The 22,429-nt window shown below is 39.9% G+C and overlaps 2 protein-coding genes across 2 annotated transcripts; both read left to right on the top strand.

The window, feature by feature from the left end:
- The first annotated feature begins 1,379 nt into the window (after positions 1-1,379).
- GDF10 (growth differentiation factor 10) lies at positions 1,380-15,095 on the top strand. The gene is made up of 3 exons (XM_064430751.1): positions 1,380-2,027; positions 7,026-7,933; positions 12,237-15,095. Exons 1-3 carry the CDS (start codon positions 1,730-1,732, stop codon positions 12,426-12,428), a joined length of 1,398 nt encoding a protein of 465 aa, XP_064286821.1. The 5' UTR covers positions 1,380-1,729; the 3' UTR covers positions 12,429-15,095.
- A 134-nt stretch (positions 15,096-15,229) lies between these two features.
- Positions 15,230-20,595, top strand: GDF2 (growth differentiation factor 2). The gene is made up of 2 exons (XM_064430760.1): positions 15,230-17,781; positions 19,420-20,595. The coding sequence occupies exons 1-2, from the start codon at positions 17,439-17,441 to the stop codon at positions 20,358-20,360; spliced, it is 1,284 nt and encodes a 427-aa protein (XP_064286830.1). The 5' UTR covers positions 15,230-17,438; the 3' UTR covers positions 20,361-20,595.
- Positions 20,596-22,429: the final 1,834 nt, after the last annotated feature.

Here is a 22,429-nt window from a genome sequence, read left to right as displayed (position 1 = left end):
TCAGTGTCCTACAGGTTTTAGTGCAGGTTAAAGACTGATACAAAGTGTATGCCTGAATAGAAGTTTGGAGTGAGTTAAGGAGAGGGAGAACATTTTAATGGGACATTGGTCCAAAATAGCCCAGCTTGTTTCTACCTCCTGCTGCCTCTTCCTCCTTTTCACAGGACCTTGATTGTATAGAAACAGTACAGACAAAAACCACAAACAACAAAAGGTTCGCTCACACCCCCAGTGGAGGTCATGAGCATGCTACCATGGAGAAAAAAAAAAAAAAGCATCAAAGGGTAGTTTGGCTTACTTATAAGCAAAGATTAATTAATAGGAGGTTTGATACTTTAGCAATGTACATTTGGGCAAATTTGTATTTGCAAATTGTTTGTTTCACACATTCAAAGGGCACAGAGCACTGAGGCCTGATGCTAATTTTAAAAATGAATCAAACCTTTCTTTGCTATGATCCAAAAACTACAAACTTGTGGTTCAGAGGCTTTCAATGGTATCTGCTCAGACTTGACACTCCAAGGTTAAAAAAAAAAAGTACAAAGGAGTTGTGTTATACACAGCAACAGTAGCTTTTTCCAACAATTTTTTCAATTATTGCTTTGTATAATGTCCAGGAAAAGTATCTGCCTTGGCTACTAGAGAAAAAGGTTTTAAAAAGGAGGCAGAATTTTAAAATTCCCTTAGAATATACCCCTCTCCTTATGGGTTGTCTTTAGAAGTGCTATTCATTGCACCAGCATTTATACCCGCTACATGACTATGATTCAGAAGTACCTGTGTCACATGATGAATAAGTGCAACATGCACCATTCACTTTTAAATCAACCCCCTCCGACCTAAGCCATGTAAATCCTTCAGAAATCCACACCAGTATTCTCCTCCTTCAAACCACACATAGAAATAGTCCAATGCCGAAAGTTTACCCATGCACAGCCCCTTTAACCCCGACCATTTAAGTATCTGCTTGGAATTATCAGTGACCCTTGTTGCACTCCCGGCTAGCTCACACTGGGTCTTCTAGAGCACGGACCCACGGGGACTTCTCTTTTCTCAGGGGTCCTTGAAATAAACACTATTCACAGCGCTCCCTTCACAAGACAGCACTGTCAGTGCTGCCAGCAGAGAGGAAAAGCGAAGACTCCTGCACTTTCGGCTCGTATATGCACACCCTTCCCTTGTCATGCTGCCGCTGCCCCTGCCGCCCACTCACCCTTCCGTCCCCTCACCGCTTGCCCGCTTTAATTGGTATCTAATGTTTCTGTCTCTCAGAAATGGTTTTCACTCCCCCCGGCTCCCGGCTGGCGCAGGCAGCCAAGGTGCCGTCCTGCCGCAGCGCTCCGTGCCGCGGCGGCGGCGGTGACATGTGTCTCTCATCAGCAGCTGGGCGCTAATTAATTTAGACCCTTCTCCCGCTAGGCTTTAAGGAGCGGGGAAGCCCCACGTCGGAGAAGTGCAGCGTCCCCTCCCGCAGTGGCCCCGCACCCGGAGCACTGGGGCTGCCCCCGCTCCGCCGCCCCCGGCCCGCAGCTCCTCGCCCCCGGGCCCGGGGATTGGCCCGGCGGAGGCGGCATCAGCGGCGGGGGGGGCCGCCCCCACCCTCCCTCCTCCTCCCTGGCCCCGCCGCCCCCTCGCCCCGGTGCGGCAGGGCCAACCGGGAGACCCAGACGCAGGCAGCCACCCAGCCGCCGCCGCTCCGCGCCCGGCCGCCCGCCCGCAGCATCCCCCGATGGCCGCCCGCCTGACCTGCTGCCTCCTGCTGTGGGCCCTGGGCCATGGGGGCTGCCGCTCGCCTGAGGGGCAGGGCGCCGGCGGCCCGCCCGCCTGCCCCGTCCCGCCGCCGGCCGGCCCGGCCTCGGCCGCCCCCGGCCGCGACCCCCGCCGCGGCTCTTCGCCGCCCCCTGCGCTGGGCAGCATCGCTCAGGACATGGTAGCTGTCCACATGCTTAAGCTCTACGAGAAGTACAACCGGGAAGGGAGCCGGCCCGGCGACGGCAACACGGTCCGCAGCTTCAGAGCCAGGCCGGGTAAGACGGGCCGGGCGCGGGGGCACGGCTGGAGCCCCCTCGCTCCTCTTTCGCTTTAAAGCGACGGGCTTGCGGCGAGGTTGTCCCTGACTGCGGGGGGTGCCGCTCTGGGTGAATGCCGAGGGGTCCCTTGCTGCCCACACGGACAGGGTGTCGCCACTCGCTTTGCGAGGCTTCCCACCTTCCCTGGCTCCCTTCCCTTCCCGAGAGTACTTCCCCTGGGAAAGTCTCCGTTGCTGTGGATGCAAACCAGCGGTAAAAGAAGCGCCGTTCCCAGCGCACATCGCGCTGGGCCAAAAGATCTGTTCAGAAATACTTGGAGCATAAACCTAGTAGCGAGGGCTCCGGGCACTGGTCCTCTGCCCGGCTCCTCTCGCAGCCTCAGAAGTTCCTGCTAGGCAGAGTGCCGCCTACAGGACCGCCTAAAATTGATCGGCATCTTAAACTCCTTGCACTGCCTGAACCTGAGACGACACATACCTGACCTCCCTCTCCCCGGTTTTGCTTGGCTTATTTATGAGGGTGGAGAAATGTATGTATTGTGTCAAAACTACACTTTCGTTATCCCGATATTACGTCAAATAATAAAAAGGAGGTTTGCCTAGTTAATAGTCCATACATTTGTTATCCTTTGCCAAGGAAATGCAAATTCTTTTCTGGAAAACATCTTCCTTCTTTGGTTAACGCTTACAGACTGTAAATAAGATCTTAGTTCTTAAAATAAGAACTGCATAAGTTTCCAGACAACAAGTTGTTACTACCTTGTCAGAAACATTCATTATTCTATTTAGATAAATCAGATGGATTGAAACTCACAAAAGCAAATTTTGCACTAATCTATTTCTCCTCCACTTAACTCTCATGTATAGAGTACAATGCAGCATACAGTGGTTTAGGGAGTGATTACTATAATGTTGCACAATAATTCATATTCTCTTGTGCACCCCAGTTTAATTTCTATCCTATGTCAATTGTAATACTAAAAATCAATCATATTCAAGGAGGGGGAAACTCCATGGAAGAGTAAGAGGCTAATGAAAATGTCTAAAAATCTAGGAGTTACTGTCTAAAGCAATTGGAGGCACTTAGAAGAAAAATAAATTGTCATGCTCTAGATCATTACCTAGCAGTTGCTATAATAGGGGATAGGAAGGAGCTTGCACTGTGGATGGTTTTCATGACCTACTGTTAACACTTATGTTTTTCTGTGAACTGAGCAGCTAATACTGGCTGTCACACAAATAAGGCCTTGGGCTACAAGAGGGATTTGGGGACAAAGCAAGAATTTTTTATAATTTTTCAAATAATCTGATGCACACACTACTTGCATCAAAGTAGTCTAAGTTGTAATTCTGTTTTAAAAAAACTAAAATAGCTGCATTTTCTGCCCACAGATAGGCTGTGCTGGTCAAATACAAATCAATATTATTTTGCTCATTTGTCTGATCATGCAACCAAGGCAGACAGGCCCAAAATTAACTAACTTGGCTTTCCCTGCAATGGAAATAAGGCATATCTATGTCCAAAACTCATGTCTTATCCTGTATCTTATCTATGTGCCTTCTTTACTGGATCCCATCTTTCCCAAATAGCATGCCATGAAAGCAGAAGTTCCTCTGCACTCTTCCTTGGAACTGTGTTCATCAAGCTAGTGCTAAACACTCTAAAATGTACCATAGAATGATGCAAGATGAGGGAGGAGAGAGAAACCTTATCTGCCACCACATTTATCTTCTCTGAGAAATTCTGTTTCCTTCTGAAAGAGGAAATTGGCACGTTTTACTAACAAGATGCGTGGACCATCCATTCTTTATAAAACACAGATGATAATTGCAGTCCTATTGAAATAAGCAAAACAGACTACACAATAATTTTCATTATCCCAAGCTTACTTCTTTTATCACTTACCTTTCAGAAAATCTGTAACTGTCTGTTCCTGTGGTGCTGTTTCAAGCTGTTTGTTAGGTGACACTCAAGCATTCAGGTTACTTAGAGTTGTCAAGATGAAGGTTCCAGAGATACAAAATGTTGATCCAGACATTTGTCCTTTGTCAATATGCATTATTGAGTTCCCCTCAACCACCCAGTTATATTGCCATCCTACCTGCTCCTTAGAGGGTATAGAGCTATGGAATGTGTAATATTTTTGCATATTCGATGTGAGGCACTTGAAATGTAAATGCATGTGCTGTTTGCATGTAGCCCAAATACAGCTCTTTTTTTTGTTCCTTTAGCAGTACTCACCTCTTCAGAAGGCGTACTTCACAAACAAATGATCACCTTCTCTCACCTCTACATGTGTTCACAAGGGTTCATGATTTTTTTATAAGGAGCTGAGAGATGGTCTGCAAACTAATTTCTCATGTTTCTTATTTCTTTAGGTGCTTTCCAGTTTTCAGGGAACTTTGTAGCTTTAGAAAACAGCACCAACTGGCTGAAGTTAGTCAAGTCATAATTGGTTTGCGATCAAACATGAAATATTAAGTTATTGTCCAACTTCACCTCCATTGCTCAGATTGAGGGGAATTAATCTTCATGGCAGCAATTTACTGCCTAACCATGAAACTTCCCCATATACTGACCCCCTTGCAGCTCAGACTCATTCCTGAACACGATGCATCCTCTGTGGTAACAAAGCAAAGACCTTAATGAATAGTAGAAAATAGCATTGTTTAATTAAGACTGTATCATAATGCATACGTGCAAGAAAACCAAATCAAGACTGACACTGTGTGGTTGACAAGTTGGTGAAAGCCTGAGTGAACTTATGCAATATGGAAATATAACTGTGCTCCATCCAAAACCGAAATCTTCTAAATTCCTAACAAGTCTGTACTTCCTGGTTTCTGGCTTTTCAATAGCTGCAGATTCATAGATTCTCATTCTGTTTTACAAAGAGTTTTGACTTTTGAAGGGTGTGTTTCATTCTAGAGTACAGAATTGTTTTAGATTACTTCAACCTCCCTTTCTCTGATCATTACAAGTTACCTTCCTTTCTGAAACCCTGAGATGCTGGTGTTTGAAAAGTCTTTATCCCAACAATGCTTGTGCTTCACAGCAGTAACTACAGAGCTGATGGTGCCTGGAGCATTTTACTACTAGAAGAAATATTTTTAAATTCAACTGTACACAGCTCGGGTGGAGACAACCAGTAGATAGATGTCTTTTTAGAAACATCTGCCTTCTGAAATGAACATGCAATAATAAAGCCTGGTGTTCTAAAGAAAGTATTATATTTACTCTCTTCCTTGGCCTGAGAAATCATCTAGTAGCCTTGTGAAATTTCTGTGCTTTAAAGACTTGAATAAATTCTAAACCCTTAAGTTTTTTCATGGTATGTGCACCTGTACATATGACTAGTGTTGATTAAAAGCTTACTAATAGGAATCCTGTCCTGCCTGAACTGACAGAAATAAATCGGCTCTTGCCACATCAGTGCAAGCTGTTCCACTTCTCTGTATCAGGAACAAAATACAGATAGTATAGATGGAAATTGCATACTTGAACATTACTATTCCAAAATTGCCTGTGTGGGTTTAGGAATAATGAGCATGCTAATTTGCTGGTTTTTTAGTCCAAATCATGGTTCTGTCCAGCACTAACGGGTAGATAGCAACCACCAATTTAGTAAGGTGTAGCACTATTCATGTCCTTCTTTCAAATGAATCTGTGTTTTAAAGACAGAATGTTCCAACAGGTGGCAGTTAACAGTACTGCCTTTCTGTTGTTGCCAAAATTTCTGTGGCTCATCATCCGTAGTGCACTGAAAAACAAACCTAAATGTTTCTGGGAAGCCTGGCTATTGCATTTGCTGGGTTTTGTTTGGTTTGGGGTGGTTTTTTACTTCCTTCTACTAGAAAATTTTCAGGTATGTCAAACAGGACTGCCAAAGGGTTGGTCCACTTGAGTTAATTAAAGATGCAAATTTACTGACTGTAATCCTTTGATGCATTCTAAGTAGTGGTGTGAGTTTGGGAGAGCAGGAATCACTTCTTGGTTCTGCTACCACTTTCCCATATACTGTTGAGCTAGTAAAAAAACAAAGGCAACTTTTCACAGTAATAGACTATTAAGGCATCATCTTTTTATGCTGGGATGGGATTACATTTTAACACACTAAGAGAGGTTTCTACTGTTTAAATAAACATGGTGTAAGCAGTTACTAGTGTAAAATTGCTCATCTTCCTCGAAACGAGGGTAAAGATGTAAACTGAGCACAAACTGTTCAACTAGCTAAAAAGAAGCAGTTTCTTTTTAGAAGAGTCAGCTCCTGTTCAATAGCATTTGTCACTAACTTCATGCAGATCTAAACACAAGCCTTAGAAACCAAGTGTGTTTTACAGTACTTTAAACAAAGCTCCTACATTATGTGTACTGGAATGGAGGATTGCTCAGAGGAGTAATGACCCCCAAAATGTGTCATGCTGCTTACTGCCAGGCCCCTTATGAAATGTTTCATGTGCACTTCTTGCAGATGATGAGCTGTTGCCCACAGAGCTAGCACCCAGACATCTTTCAGGAATCTGCAGTCAGCTTTAGATTAGACAATCTTGAATATTAACTGTAAACCTGGTTTCTGCTAGTACTGGTTTCAGCAAGGTATTTCTCTGAGCTCTGCTGCAGGTAAATTTGACAACTTCTCTGAGCCTGACTTTGTTGTAAATAAAATACAATCAAGGATTGCTTTTCTTGTCTACCTAGAATGAAAGGCAGTCTGAAACTAAAAATCTCTGGAAAGAATTTTATGCCTCATGTGTACAAAAGATATATGTTGGACATTCTCAATTACAATTACAATATTGTAATATTGTTATTAAATAGTTAAGTTGTTTCCTCCTCTTACACACCATAGCTTTAAGCTGAAGTGACAAGCTCACTACACTAAATGATTTGATGTAAATGAAAAGTAAAATTTGTTAATTCACTTAAATGGAAATAAGATTTGACTACCATTTTTGGTCTCATATATACATCCATGTTTTCCTTTCTCTCTTGCAGAATTCTTGGCCCAGAAGCCCTTGTACTGCTTCAATCTGACATCCATGCAGGATTCAGAAATGATCCTTGCTGCCACTTTTCACTTCTATGCTGACAAACGCCCTCGGCACCGGGAGGTGTTTTGTAAACGGTCCAAGAACTCATCCTGCCGCCTCCTTCACCTGCCTCCAGTCCTACGGCTCAACCTAGTGTTCCAAAGCATTCACCAGAATTCTGCCTATGGACTAGTGAAAGGGAACATCACTGTGCTTCTTCAAAGGCGAGGGGCTTGGCATGCAAAGGACATTTCACACATTGTAAAAGAATCAAAACGAGCTGGAGAGCTCATTCTCTGCGCTGAGCTTAATTCTGGGGAGAAGCACCAGGGCTTCCCCGAACAAGTTGCCAGCCATTTACCTTATATACTAGTTTATGCCAATGATCTTGCCATCTCTGAACCTAACAGTGTGGCAGGCACCCTACAGCGTTATGATCCGTTCCCTCCCAATGACGGGGACCCAAATCTGTCCCCTAATGCTTCTACTGATACTCGAGTTAGGAGGGATACCTACCTCGCTAGGTCAATTCAGAACAATGAGTTGCCAGAAGTAGATTATAACAACAATAAATACAACAAACATGACATATGGGAGAATGCCTACAGATCCTTGAAACCAAAAGCCTCACGCAAAGATCGAAGGAGAAAAGGGCAAGAAAATACAGAAACACTTAAAAAGTCTCAGGTGCTAAATTTTGATGAGAAAACAATGAAGAAAGCAAGGCGAAAACAATGGAATGAGCCAAGGATTTGTTCAAGAAGATACATGAAAGTTGACTTTGCTGATATTGGCTGGAATGAATGGATCATATCTCCCAAATCATTTGATGCTTACTACTGTGCAGGTGCATGTGAATTTCCAATGCCCAAGGTAGTATGTCTTTTTATTCTTGTCAGCTTGTAAACAGTAGGCCTACTGTTCTGCTTATTCAACTACTTCTTTAATTAGAATTTCCTTTAGATTTTTACCTTTTTCATTGTGTTTTGTTGCCTTGACCTAGAGAATTTTAACAATATTATTTCCATCAACTTAGTCATCAGAGTGCAAAAAGTTTGCCACTTTTCTTCAAATTCAATTTGATTTCCTAATCTGAAAAATAGGAAAAAATCATTTATCTTATAGGAAAAAATAGGTTTATCTTATAATTTTTCATACCTTGAAACCATAGCATGACTTTTGTAGCTTATGAAAATATGATTATACACACTAAACCATATGAATACTCTTTTGTAGTGGCAGAAGTATGAAGTATTATATGCTAATATTAAAATAAGCTACTCTATCAGCATATTTCCAGATTCCACTTGTAATACTTTAGAAGAAAAATAAGGAGTAGTTACACGGAAGCATTTTTAACTTCAGGAAACCGCTTGTCACTTTTGAAAACAATAATAGTGATTAAGATTGTATTTGTGTATCTAAATTCTAAAAATGTTAGATAATCCTTCTGGAACAAAAACGTTGATTTACCTTATGTGTCTAGAAATGCCACAAAACTGGCTCTAGCACTCTAAAGTAAGCATACTCAATTCCTCCTATAGAAGCAGCCTGAAATTTGCCAGTGGAGAGGCAAACATTTGTCTCACTCCCACTCTGCTCTATGACAAGAAGTAGAAAGGTTGGTAATCCTGTGTTGGACAAGAAGTTTTAGGATTTTATAAGGCTTTCAAGTAAAGATAGAGGGGAGGATCTGAGGCACTGCATAACCTGCATATTTAGAAACTGTAATTCTTTTACAATCTGCCTACAAATGGCCTGATTATTTGTTCGACTGACATTTTTGTGTGTGGTCATTTGGCACATAAATAAAGAATGGTGCTGTACAGCACAGCATTTCAAGGCTCTGAAACAGGAATCTGCCCTACTTTACATCCAGGGAGATTGATGTCTGTTTGTGTTGAAACAAGTAGTATAATTCCAGGAAGAGTAGATATGTAGGCTAGTTTTAAGTCCAGGAACTGTGGAAATCCAGACTTCATGGCAGGGTGTACAAATCAGACCACATATTCTTGTGTAGCTGGCCAATGCTGAGCCAGGTGTACATAAATTGATACATGGTCTGGCAAAAATTAAAGCTTGTACAGACTCACATACAACTTCACTTTGTTGTTGTAGCACAAATTGATCATGCAACATAATCACCATATAACTTACACAAACCAAACGACAGCCTGAGAATATGGGTCCTTTGCCATAGACTCACAGTCTAATGGACTATTCACACACAACAACATAAACCCAAGAAAAGAATCCCCAACCAAACAACAACCCCACCCTTCAAAAAAGATGCATTTAACACATCTGGCTTCTTGTGAGCAAAACAGCATTACACAAAAGCTGGTAGGGCCAGAATGGAGAGGATTCATTTCTAGCTTGAATAGTTAAATAAGCTTACATTGATCACTTACTTAATATCTTATCTAGAAATATAAGCAAATACTTGATATATATAACTGGGATTCCCTTTCACTAATATCTTGATACACAAAAACCAAAATAAGGAAAACAAAAACGCAATTGAAAAAAAAACCAAAACACTATCTCCCCCCCCCCCAAAAAAAAATACCCGCCACTGGAGAAACTAAATCACAGTAGATTTGGGAATTCTGGATTTGATACACATACATTGATTAGGTTTGTTTTGAAAGAGGTCTACTACTTGTTAGCTTTGTATTTTTAAGAGGGGAAAAAAAGAAGCAGATTCAAAGGTGTAGCTTTTTTAAATGACTGTTTCAAAAGGAAGAGAGAGAGAAGACCAGCATGAAAGAAGATTCAGTTCAGAGCATGAGAATTGATAAATATTACTGAGGAAGAAATTTGTTCTTTCACATATGCTCTAAGTCAGGAAAGTATCAAAGGCCAGATTAAAGTTATTCATAAGGACTTGGTCTACACAGTCAACTTATGGTGGACAACAGACTCCTTATTTCCAAAGTACCCTTTTAGAGCTGTGGCGATAGAATTACATACCTGGCATGTTGGGGATCATCACATTTTCTTTAGTATCTGCACATCCACTTTAATAATTGTGGGTCTTGATTTAGATAGATACTCAACAGCTTAGGTACAAATCTTCTCATAGTAAGTTCACTTACTATTCCCTGAACTGTGAGGAGGAACACTAGGTTATATGTATGGCTGGCTGCAGCGCTGCATTTGCCAAACAAATTCCAGTCCTGCATGTCATAGAACCTGGTGTGTTGTATATGACTTAGCAGCCAGCATTTAAAACATTAGCACTTTCTCAGTGCCATTATTACTGGGCATGCAACTAATTATTTCAAGCTTTCTACTTTAGCACATTGGGACAAAGTTAAATGTGAAGCCTAAACCATGATCACTGAGCACCGATGCCAGGTTTCCAGAAGGGCTGGAAAAATTCAGACCCTGGCTGGATGTGGGATGGGTGTGCTGTCTGGCTCTGCTGTGGATTTAGGGCTCAGGCAGCCAGATTCCATACAGAGTACTGGTCTATCACAAGCATTTTCCTTTCTAAGAACTTTTGTGCATAGCATGTCCACATTCAGGCATTAGAAACATAATTAGTGTCATTGTCTTGGGAAACAGCTGCTCAGTCTAGATAGACTGTGTTCATATGTCTTTGTTCCTTGCAGATATTAGAGTCTGCACAGTGGGAGAAGATCCTTGTAGGATCTTCTGCAGGTTCATAGCCAGGAATCCTGTAAGTTAGGAACTGGCCATGAGGGCGATGATGGCTATCCACTGCATGGGGGCAATAAATGCTGTCTCAGTAGCACATTGTGATCAGTGACTGTTTCAAATAACAACATGAAATAACACAGGTGCTAGGAACTGTTCAAAAGGTTTTTTGTAAAAGCTAAATTAAGAACTTTATTCTAGAAGCGCTAATTCTTTGAATTTCTATACTCTACAGTTGCTTAAACACACAAAATGTCCTGTCTCTCTCTTGCTGTCCACATATGCTGACATGACCAACATGGGTAGAAACTGATCTCTACTTCACACAGAAGCTGAAACCACCTCCGTTCTGCTTGTCTGTGGATGGCTTTGAAATCTGAAAATGAAGAGAGAGCAAGCTGTTGCTAATTATGCTAACATATGCTAATTACAGAAAGGCACTGTGCAGGATTGGTCACTTGTTGGGACTTGACTATAAGGACATGTATCGAAGGGTCAAGGGCAGATGTCATAGTTACTCCATATAATGGCTTAGTTAAGGAGGATCTGAAAGCCTTAATAGCTGTTAAGATTTGAATCTGATTTGCTGATATGTTACACTTAATGCAAAAGTTTCAAAACTGAATTATCCTAGAAATAACTCCTTTGTTCTATCCATGGGCTACATAATTTTTCATGTTGAAATGGAAAACCATGGTTTTTGTGGCTATAACCCCAAACAGCTGCTGTGAATCCTCACTTCATACTTTCCCCAGCCTCCCAGCCTTTTTTTCCTTCTTCCAGTTTGAGGATAGCCCATGGGGAAAAAAAAAACAAACCTGGTGATGAAGGCAGAGGGAAGCAAAGACCACAGATATTAACTATTTGTCATGCAGTTGTGATCAGAAAGGCTCTGTCAGGGTGTTTGACTATTCTATACTCTCTCCTGTGGACTCTACTTCTGGAGTACTCTGCTCTTTTAAAAGAGTGATTACTCAGGAAAAAGTAACTAATTTCGGGTTAGCATACATGAGAAAAAATTCTGTTGGAACATAGGGATAGTTATTTTGGAAATACTTATAGTAACAAATCTTAACCTCGGTCTAAGTCAGACAAGAGGTTAAGAAAACAAAATATAGCACCAAGCAACTGAGAACTTTGCCCCAGCTCAGGCTTCTTCTCCTGCATGTGTGTCTCCAGCATGTAGCAGGTACATTCAGGGACATTTTTCTTCAGGCCTCTGGCTGCTGGCTGTGCCACCAGTGCCCTCCTCTGGTATTTATGAAGGTAGCCTAAGGAACACAAATATCTGTTGGATACATCCAGCTCAGGAAAGCTGGAAGTGTGAGGGACTGGCTGTGCTGCATGGTCCTGTAAGTCAAACAATGACGTATTTGCTTTATTGAGAAACAAACAGCTGCATAATTGTTGTGATTTTCCAAGTTCACCTAGGAAACTGACTGCCTAAACCAAGTCCACCTAGGAAAGTGACTGCTCATAAATGAAGCTATAACTATTTCCTTCTCTGTTCTAGATTGTCCGGCCATCAAATCATGCTACAATTCAGAGCATCGTGAAAGCAGTAGGAATCATTCCTGGCATCCCAGAACCCTGCTGTGTTCCTGACAAAATGAGCTCACTCAGTGTCCTGTTCTTAGATGAGAACAAAAATGTTGTTTTAAAGGTATATCCCAATATGTCAGTTGAAACTTGTGCCTGCCGATAAGTTTGTACAAACACATCTCTAACAAGGCCTACAGATCCTGCCTGACTGCTCTGGGAAATTGTAAAGGAGAAATGAATCCAGTTGTGTTGAGGAACCAATGCAAGTCTCCAATTCCTCTACAGAAAGCACACGGAAAGACTGAAAAAATGCACGTGCTTGCCACGAAAGATAGGCCGTACTGTCGTAATTTGTCTCTCATATTCATCTTCCAGGAATTCACTACTTCTACAGACACCTTCCTAACCCACCTAGCCAAGATACCTGGTGTTTAGAGAGCAATTTAAGTGTAAAGTTTTCCATAATCAAAGGACTAAAATATGTTTTTATGTGTTATTTTCTGACTATTTTATCTCTTCAGTTAACCAAGAAGATGGGAAGTGAACTTGCAGAGGCAGGCTTATTTTAGAATATCACTTTTGTACACAAATAAAAAGTTTTTGCCTAAAACACTCATACTCTTAATATGCATATTTATACTGAAAAATGCTGTAATAAAGGGCTTAAAATGTATATTTTCTTCAGGATGCAAGTATAGTTCACTGCATAAGTTTTCATTTAAACAATATGTTAATATAGTCATTTTTGGTTACCCTTCCTTAATATATAATTTGTTCAACAAAAGACATATAATATCCCACATTTTTGGTTTGCTGGATAATTTCAGGTTGTTAAACATATTCTCTGAGTAACACATACAATATAGTAATATGTTGAAATACTAAAATAAAATAACCGAGATTTATATTTTTGTAAATTATTCTTTATATCCTCTAGATTGTTACATGCTTTTAACAAAAGCTAATAAATTAAAGGTACAGTAGTATCTAAAAATATTTGATTGTTTTTCTATAAATGCACTCTCCTACATTCTGTTAATTAGATGGAAACTTGTAAATACATGTTAAGCTTGTCATAATGCACTTCAATAGATTAAAGACAGAAGGAAATACTATGATCATCCAGACTGACCTCCTGCATAGCACAGATCAAAGAACCTTGCTCAGCAGTTTCTGCACCGTGCATTATGGAACTTCTGTTTTAAGCTTGGGAATATCTTTGAAAAACATGCATAAATTTGGCTTTAAAGATTTCATGTGATAGAATATCTCTACTGGACTACAAGTAGTTGTTCCAAAAGTTAGTGCTCTTTGTTCATATGCAGTGGCTTAATCCTAGACTGAATTTGATGAGCTTTAGCTTCAATTCAATGGATCTTACTGTAACCTATTTCATTAGATCCCTTTTATCTATTATCCAAAATACTTTCACTGTGTATTTTTAGTATAGAGAGTAGGGTCAAGTTACATTTTGGCTAAGATTTAAATAGATTGATTTCTTATTCTAAGCCTTATAACAATTTCTCACAGCTCTCTTCTGAACTCTTTCCAGAACTTTCATTAACTTTCTTTTCAAACAATGAACATCAAAATGGGAAACATTTGGCAGTGGTTCCATTGGAAGTCTTTATAGAAATAAAGTCTCTGCATCTCTAACTCCTACACAATCCCCTGTTGATACATTTATGGTAGCCTTTTAACTGCAGCAGTCTTTTCAGAGCTGGTGTTCCCATGATGGTGTCTGTCAATACTCTGAGTGTTCCCGTGTTCTAGGACACACTTGCCACATCCTTCATTTTCACCCACCTGCTGTACAATAGCATAAAGAGATCAAGGGTGGAAGAAACATCTGAAGTCCCTAAAGTAGCACAAATTATGATATGGAGTGCTTCCTCCTCAAGAAACAGTCTAACCTTAGGCATTACCTCCTGCTATTAAGAGCTGCTTTTTTAAAGAGAAGGATAGTACACGCACTTCCTTCTGATGAACAAATAACTGGAAGGCTCCTATCCTACTGAGGTTCTGGGTATCTTCTGCCACCAGTTTTCTGTGCTCAGGTGGTGCAGTTTCTCAGACAGCAGAGGTTTGTAAATGTGGTGCTTCCTGCTAACGTACATAAAAGCAAGATTCAGCACTCGTGGGAGGCTTTGCAAGGTTACTCTGACAGCAGTTCTTGCTAATTCTTCCTAGAAAGCTCTGACTAAGAAGTAAAAAGTTCTGTGGTTCCCTGTAGTGACTGCCAGTTATGACTGACAAAAGATCACTGATCAAGTTTCCAGTTCTTCTCCCAAAGTACTTTTGTACTTTGTAAATTGCTACAGTAATTTACACTAGAACTACTGGGAAAAACCTTTGTATAGTGTTGCTTTTAGAGATCTCCCTTAAAAATGTACAATCTTGTGTTTTTATAAATCATGAGAAACTCAGCTACAATTGATAGAGTAATGCTAACGTATAAAGAAAAATTTAACAGTTGTCAGAATGTCATTATTCCTACAGAAAAGCCATAAGCATAGCATCCTATAAACCATTCTGCTCAATGCTTGAGTTTATAGAGAAAATTACTGGTGATAAACACAGGTCAAGATAATTCCACTAACTACTCCTAAAAGAAAATGGTATGAGTAAAGACAGCTAAAACATGAAAACAGCTGATACTAGCCAGCAAAGTGTTAAAACCCATTTTTTCTAAAACAAATCCAGTTTCATTCTTTCATGTCACTGTTTAATTGCCAGAGGTAACAGCAACAGCTACAATGTACCTAAGTTTTTGTGGAGTATTCAATTCACTTACCAAGGTTGCATAATTAAAATAAACCACTGGACAATATTAATGTGTTTGTGTATCACATTAATTTAAAAATGTCTCACTGCCAAACCTCAAAGAACAGTTTTCAAAAGGTATTTCCACTGAGTTAAACTGTTCATTGTAAAGTTTCTGCGAAGCTGACACTTGGCCTGACAGTATTTGACACCTTTTTGTATGCACTTGGAGTCTGTATATAGCAACCCCCAAAGTATTTGCAGTAGAAGAGAAGTGTTTATATAGATCACTTGATCTAGCTGCACTTTATGTAATTAAAATTAATTTTAAAGTAGACAGATACAGAACTTCAGGTGCCTAGTCACAAGGAATGGAGGCTGCTCCTACTGAGTACAAGATTGCACCCTTGAAAGTCATAACCCTTAAAAATTTTGTGGCTGTCATGGATTTGTGATGCAGTTTGAGCACCCAGCATGATGCTATGTAATGGCAGCCAGTGAAAGCTTTGGAAAGGTACACACTGGAGCAGTGAACCACATAAAGAAAGGATATTTTATTTCTGCATGTGGCACTGGTGGACTGCCACTAAAAAGCTATATATAAGCCCTAGGTTTCACCTTGTCAGGAAGACCTTCAAATTCTGAGAGAAACAAAAAAGAAAGAAAACAAAACAGGGAGAGAAAGTGTCTTTTGTTATTCAAAAGAACAATCTTTTTATCAGAAAGAAAACTGAGAAGTAACTTGATTATACTGTGCAAGCACTTTGAAATGGGAAAATGTCAGTGCCATGGGACTCCTTAATCTAGCCAGAAAGTTACAAGAATTCCTGCCTAGAAGGTAAAGTCTGGCACAATGAAATTATGAACGTGGCATGAAGGGTTTTTTTTGCTGTAGGTGATAATATTTTAGCTACAAAAATTGAAGAAATTTTTGATTCTTTGACATGTTCAGATAAAGTCTGTTGGCACTTTAGAAGTTATGTTTACCCAAACACAAGCAATTTGACTCTGCATATAGGTAGGAAACACAAAGGCCCTGAAAAAATGTAAGTCTTGCTATGCAAGACACCAGGATCAATGCCAAATAATCCTTTTTGACTTTATGTCATAGGAACATAATTAACCAGGATCTTGGAACCAAGTTATCACTTGAACAGACAATAAGGAAGCATTGCAGAAGTCTCAGATCACTTTTAATGCTGTGTATCCACTGCAAAAAAACAAGAGGAATGGCCAAAAATGGCAAAATCTTGACCACATGTTTGCAATGAGATTTTTGTTAATGTAAAAGCTCAATACTCTTCAGATTCTTTGGCAGGTCTACAGTATGAATTGAGTTGTTCTTAGAAAAAATGATACATTACTAGTACAGAAAAAGCAATTATATATCATTAGATTAAATCGTAATACATGCATTAAGATAAATAAACCTGTTTTTTCTTCTGCATCCTGAGAAATTCATTTGCCTTAGCCTGTTCTTCTCATGCACACAATATCTTCAGAGATAATCTTCTGTATCTTCAAAAGGACTTTTTACTTTCCATGTGGCCTTGGAAGGCCTAGTTCTGTCTTCATTTTGAGGTTGCTGAAAAAATGACTGGTTGTTTTTGGACTGGATTGACCATCATGAATCTATGAAATATATTACATAAGATACTATAAAAACAAGCCTAAATTCCCATACACCAAAGGAATGAAAATGGACAAGCCTGCAAACAACATGAAGCAAACTTGACACAAAACAGATATTTCACTGTGTACAAACAATAGCCCTTGGCTGATAAACGGAAAGAAGTTTTAAGGCTGTTTGTAATGTCATGAGATCACGTCTTGCAGAATCACAGGTCTCCATCAAACTAATGGGCATTTTCTAATCATATGTGAAAGGATTGTATAAATTATTTGTGAGATGTTATTTGCTAATAGTAATAGAGTGATTTTGTTCTAGGTCTGTATTTTCTAGTCTTGCTGAAAACAGTGTAAACTTCTGCGCCCCTAAGAAAGCTTCTCTCTGTGTTGGCAAGGAAATGATAGAAGAATGTAATTAAGCAAAGATGACCCTAAAGTGAAATGTGGATTCTTTACAATATACAATGTCCTTCCCACCAGCCACATGTGTTTGTCAGATGTTTACAGAATCTTCATTAACTAAGAGCTTTGCTAGATAACAGAAGCTGAAGCATGGCATCAATGACTCTGATAAGGACAAGTGTACGACCAATCTGCTTGACAACTGACAAGAGGCTGGGGTTTGAAGCAGACTGCAAAAAGAACACCAGAAAGTGATTTGCAAAGGGCATTCCAGTTGTTTGCCTTACATCTTCTTTCCTCTGTCTGTATTGAAATAAGACTGGCAATCAGCTAAAACACCCTCATCTTGTCTCTCCACCAGAAAGTAAATGTAGAAGAAATGTGTTGTTTTGGAGTATTAGCTGCGCTGTCTGTTTTCAACATCATTGCTTGTTTGACAAGAGGCAAGCCTTTGGAAGACTGGGACAGGCTATCAGCTATGGGAAAGTCTGATGCACACTTTCATCCTGGGGAAGCAGAAGATGAGACCCATTTCAACTTCAAATCTTTCTTGGAGAATATGAAGATGGATTTACTAAGGAGTTTGAATTTGTCAAGAGTCCCCTCACAAGTGAAGACAAAAGACGAGCCACCACAGTTCATGATTGATTTATACAACAGATATGCTGCAGACAAGTCCTCCATCCCTGCATCCAATATTGTAAGGAGCTTCAGTACTGAAGGTAGGAAAAGTCCTCAATATGTGGACTACAATTTTAAAAGAAGTAAATTAATAGTAAATAGTCAGATTCTTTTAAAATTGAGAAGAAACTGAGTTCCTAACTTGCACAGATTTTTTAGAAATTAAATATTACAATTTTGGATTGCATTCTTACTATATAGTTTCTTTCAATCTTTAAAAAATGCAGTTACCTTTAATTTTCTTCTTTGATATTTTCACTGTACAATATTCTCTTCTGAAATGCTTGAGCTAAGATGATGCACCAAATAACAAGGTTCACATGAAGTATGTTTCTCAATCCTAGATATTTCAAACTGAGTTTTTATTTTAGCATGCAAACTTTTGATCACCTATAATTGATACTGATGCTAGAGAGCTTTTCTTTCTGGTGGGCTCTGTACATATTTAAAAACTACAGCAACCAACTGAGAGATTTGTTGCTGGATCCAAACAAGGAACAGCACTGCTTCTCCAAAAGTCTGGGTTAAACAAAAATTTATATGGAAACGGTTAGTCATGCTTATATCAAGAGAAAAAATTCAAGATCCCTGTCCATGTAACATTAAATAGACTTTTAAAAGATCCATGAGGCAGTAAAAAAGTTAGAAGTGCAATCCTTGTTACAAAAATGAAACAGGGAAAAATTATGTTTCTGTTCATATGAAAAATAGACATGCATAGGTAACAGCACTATAGAGAACTCCAGATTCCCAAATTAGTGTCCCTAGTCCTGAAATAGAAAGAAATCTCAACAATAGGACCTAGATGATAGTTTCCATATCTCACTCTCCCCTCTGACTTCTTTACAGGGTAAATGATCTGAAGAAATGGCAGCAACAGCCAATTAAAATTGCCCTAAAATCCAGTGCCCTAAATAGACATCAGGGATGACTTTCAAATACTACCAGTCTGATCTTCCAGCCAAATATCTGCCCCTCCCAAGGCAGACTTGCTGGTACTGCACATAGATTTGCAGACAAAAAACAAACATGTGAAATCTACACAAACTCAGGGAGTGCAGCCTGGAACAGTCTGGGACCTGGGCATGGAAGGCTGTTTATCACCAAGTCCCAGTTCAGATAGACATTGGAGCTTAAATTCAGGACTTCCAAAAATTTTCTATTTCCCCAAACTCCCAGTCTAAGCTGCTTTCAAACTTATCTGAAGACAACAACAAAAGCTTCAGCACAGCCAGTTCTTCAAGACACTTATATATGTATATTAGAACAGAAAAGTAGGAAATCATTGTGGTTTTTACAATTTCTTTGTGTAAAAAATATATTTAGCAAATTGCTAAATCTGAAAACTCTGCATTTGCCATATTTATGTACTTAATACTGCCCAGCATCATCCATAGCTTGTTCTAGGCAGCCTCTTCATGCTTCCCTCCACACACTCACCTGGCTATGTAATCACAGTAAAATACTACCAACACCAGGGACTTCCATTTCCTCTTTTCACTCTCTGCCCTTGAAACTTGGCCAGAAGACAGGATTTTTCTTTTTTTTTTTTCCCTTTAGTGCTGTGCTATGTGTTATAATGCTCTTATTTTATCCCCAAAATATATCCTGAGTCTTTTAAAATCAACTTACTTGGACAGTCAGCCGCACTGTAACCATGTTTTAATTTCCTATTGCAGATGTTGTTTCTTTAGATTCACCAGAAGAAAACCCATTTCAGAAACACATTTTGTTCTTCAACATCTCTATTCCACAATATGAGGAAATCACCAGAGCTGAACTGAGAATTTATATCTCCTGTCACAGGGAAGTTGGGTCTCTCTCTAGGCTGGAAGGCAACATGGTAATTTATGATGTTCTAGATGATGGCCACTGGGAAAACCCAGGAAGTACCAAATCTTCCCTTGTCTCCCACAATATCCAGGAATGTGGTTGGAAGATGTTCGAAGTGTCCAGCGCTGTGAAAAGATGGGTCAGGGCAGAGAAGCTGGAGACTAAAAATAAGCTAGAGGTTGTTATAGAGACTAAAGCTCTGAGTGGTTTTACTTGTGGGAAGCTGGATGTCAGTGTGACCCCTGACACAAAAAACCTGCCCCTGTTAATTGTGTTCTCCAACGACCGCAGCAACGGGACAAAGGAGACCAAAGTGGAGCTCCGCGAGATGATTGTTCATGAACAAGAAAGTGTGCTCAAGAAACTGGGGAAGAACAACACTTCATCTGAAGAGGAACAGCAGGGAGAGGAAAAGGCCATCACTGGATCCCACCTGCATTCCTCCAGAAGCAAGAGAAGTGTTGGAGCCAACCACTGCAGGAGAACTTCCCTCCATGTGAACTTTGAAGAGATTGGCTGGGATTCCTGGATCATTGCACCAAAAGATTATGAGGCTTTTGAGTGTAAAGGAGGTTGCTTCTTCCCTCTGACAGATAATGTCACCCCAACTAAACATGCTATTGTCCAAACTCTGGTGCATCTCCAAAATCCAAAAAAAGCCTCCAAGGCCTGTTGTGTTCCAACAAAACTGGATTCAATCTCCATTCTTTATAAGGATGATGCTGGTGTGCCCACTTTGATATATAACTATGAAGGGATGAAAGTGGCAGAATGTGGCTGCAGGTAGTATACGAGGCAGAATCTCTAAGAATAGGAACATCCCCTTTTTCTGTCCTGTGTAAATCTGTACAATAGTGATGCACATGAAGGCCATTACAAACAAGGTTTGGGGCAGGGTACGGGGCTGGTTGTTGTTGCTGCTTGTTTTAAGGGAAAATTGGCATTTAAAGAATGGCAATCTTTGTAAATAGCCTGCATTATATATCATGGCAGAGTGAATACTGAATTAAAATATTGTGAGATTGAATGAACTATGCATTATCTGGTGACAGTGATACAATATCAATGCCTTATTTCAAACTTTCTATTTAATCAACTGTATTTAGGTCACAAACTAGAGGATTTTCAGTGGCAGTATAGGATGTCCTGCAAATGTTTAACAGCTCTTGAAATCTAATTCTGTCAGTCAACTCTAACATTTTCAACTTCGGTAAAACTCAGTAAATGGAATGTTGTCTGCATGATAAAGTCAGGAATCTAAATCCAGGAAGCCTTTTCTCATATCAGTAATCTCAGAGGCTTTACAGGCAAATTATTTGTTCCTGTAAGTGAAGGTTTGCAGTATTCAAAACAGAAGAGACTCTCACTTATTTCATTCCCAAGTTTCCTTCTGTGGGTAGCAGGTGCCTTAGTTTCAGCCTTCTTATCCTCAACGTCCCTATTTTTACCCCTTTATGGCACACACTTGAATGATAAGAAGTGCAGCCTTCCGCTTCTAAGACACTGTTTCCTCGGAGGAGCAGCAGCCCTTATCGCCGCACAAAGATAAGGAGCCACTTTGACCTACTGCATATTCTTAGTATTTCTTTGCAAGAACATGCAGTCAAATGATGTCCAGCCTTAGAAGCTGTATCCTAAGAGCAGTGGGGGTTGGCAGAGCACAGCATGTTTGAAGAGCTCAGGCTGCTTATTTAGAGGCCTAAATTTGTTGTTCAGAGTCTAGCATGAGGTTCTGATTTTTTAAAAATTTCTTCTTAGGAGATGCTCTATATTACATACACAATTCTTTCACCCCTTAGAAGTCTGGGAAAAATGGAAAACTTCTATCTGTGTCCTATTACATTGCTGTATGAGAAATATACTATCATACTATCATTTTTCTGACTTCACTTTTATTTTCACTAAACAAGGACCCCATCTTTCCTGCAATTAAAGTAAACTCCCTTTGATGCTAATGGAGGTTGTGCCTGTAAAAGGACAAACTGCCTTATATTGGTTGCAGGTGACAGGGATCAGTGTTGTACAACATCACCATAGTGCACCTCACTTCTACTCCTTAACCGCCTTACACTCATCTACCTGAGAACCCTTTTGAACCAAATCCTTAACAAACTATGCATCCATTCAAAAAGGTGAAGAATATTGATGAGGCAAAAATCTAAAAAATACCCTAATGTATGGAAGCAACAGAATTTAAATCAATACATATGTTTTGAATTAAGACAGCCTGTGGGCAAGACGAATTCATTTGGCATGAACAGGTCAGCTTGAAATCCAATACACAGTTTATTTACTATTGTTAACCTAATACAGAGCAAATAGCAGGTGAGTGTGAGCAGGGCAGTTGTAACTCCATCAAGAACTGTTAGATCACAAACCATGAGGACAAAGCATGATTCACTAGAATTCTTGAACTGATTTATAGTCTTTTTCTTTAGAACTGGTCTGCAATTGGATCAGATCTGAGATCTGGGTCCATGCAAACTCCATCCCTAGCTGCTTGCCATTAACCTCTTAAGCTTCCCATATCAGTAATCATTTTACCACTGGCATTATCATCTTACAGTCATCGTTATGTCATCCTCCTGCCAAAGCCCCCTGTATTGTCTCCCTATTTTGTTCCTCTCTCCTAAGCTCCTGATATTTTGCAAAACTTTTCCTAAGTGACAGGAACAACCAAACATGCACTTGGTGTGATCACATTAGAAGACTTATTCACCCTTGTGTCAATGTAATTGTAGCTAAGTGCCCTCCAGTCATCTAAACACAAGGTCCTAGTTATATTTTAACTTCACTGAATACAGGACTTTGTCCATAATTAAATGAAAAAAATGGGGAAGGGAAAAAACCTTCACA

This window comes from Passer domesticus, chromosome 8, assembly GCF_036417665.1.
Source record: "Passer domesticus isolate bPasDom1 chromosome 8, bPasDom1.hap1, whole genome shotgun sequence".
Lineage (NCBI taxonomy): Eukaryota > Metazoa > Chordata > Aves > Passeriformes > Passeridae > Passer > Passer domesticus.
This window is presented reverse-complemented; position numbering and strand designations above follow the sequence as displayed.

What these genes read in the sequence shown, in the direction of transcription:
- GDF10 (XM_064430751.1), top strand. Translation starts at nt 1,730, where the DNA reads ATGGCCGCCCGCCTGACCTGCTGCCTCCTGCTGTGGGCCCTGGGCCAT. An exon ending in CAGCTTCAGAGCCAGGCCGG is followed by an intron (nt 2,028 to 7,025) that starts GTAAGACGGGCC and finishes TCTCTCTTGCAG; the next exon opens with AATTCTTGGCCCAGAAGCCC. An exon ending in GTGAATTTCCAATGCCCAAG is followed by an intron (nt 7,934 to 12,236) that starts GTAGTATGTCTT and finishes TCTCTGTTCTAG; the next exon opens with ATTGTCCGGCCATCAAATCA.
- GDF2 (XM_064430760.1), top strand. Translation starts at nt 17,439, where the DNA reads ATGTGTTGTTTTGGAGTATTAGCTGCGCTGTCTGTTTTCAACATCATT. An exon ending in AAGGAGCTTCAGTACTGAAG is followed by an intron (nt 17,782 to 19,419) that starts GTAGGAAAAGTC and finishes TTCCTATTGCAG; the next exon opens with ATGTTGTTTCTTTAGATTCA.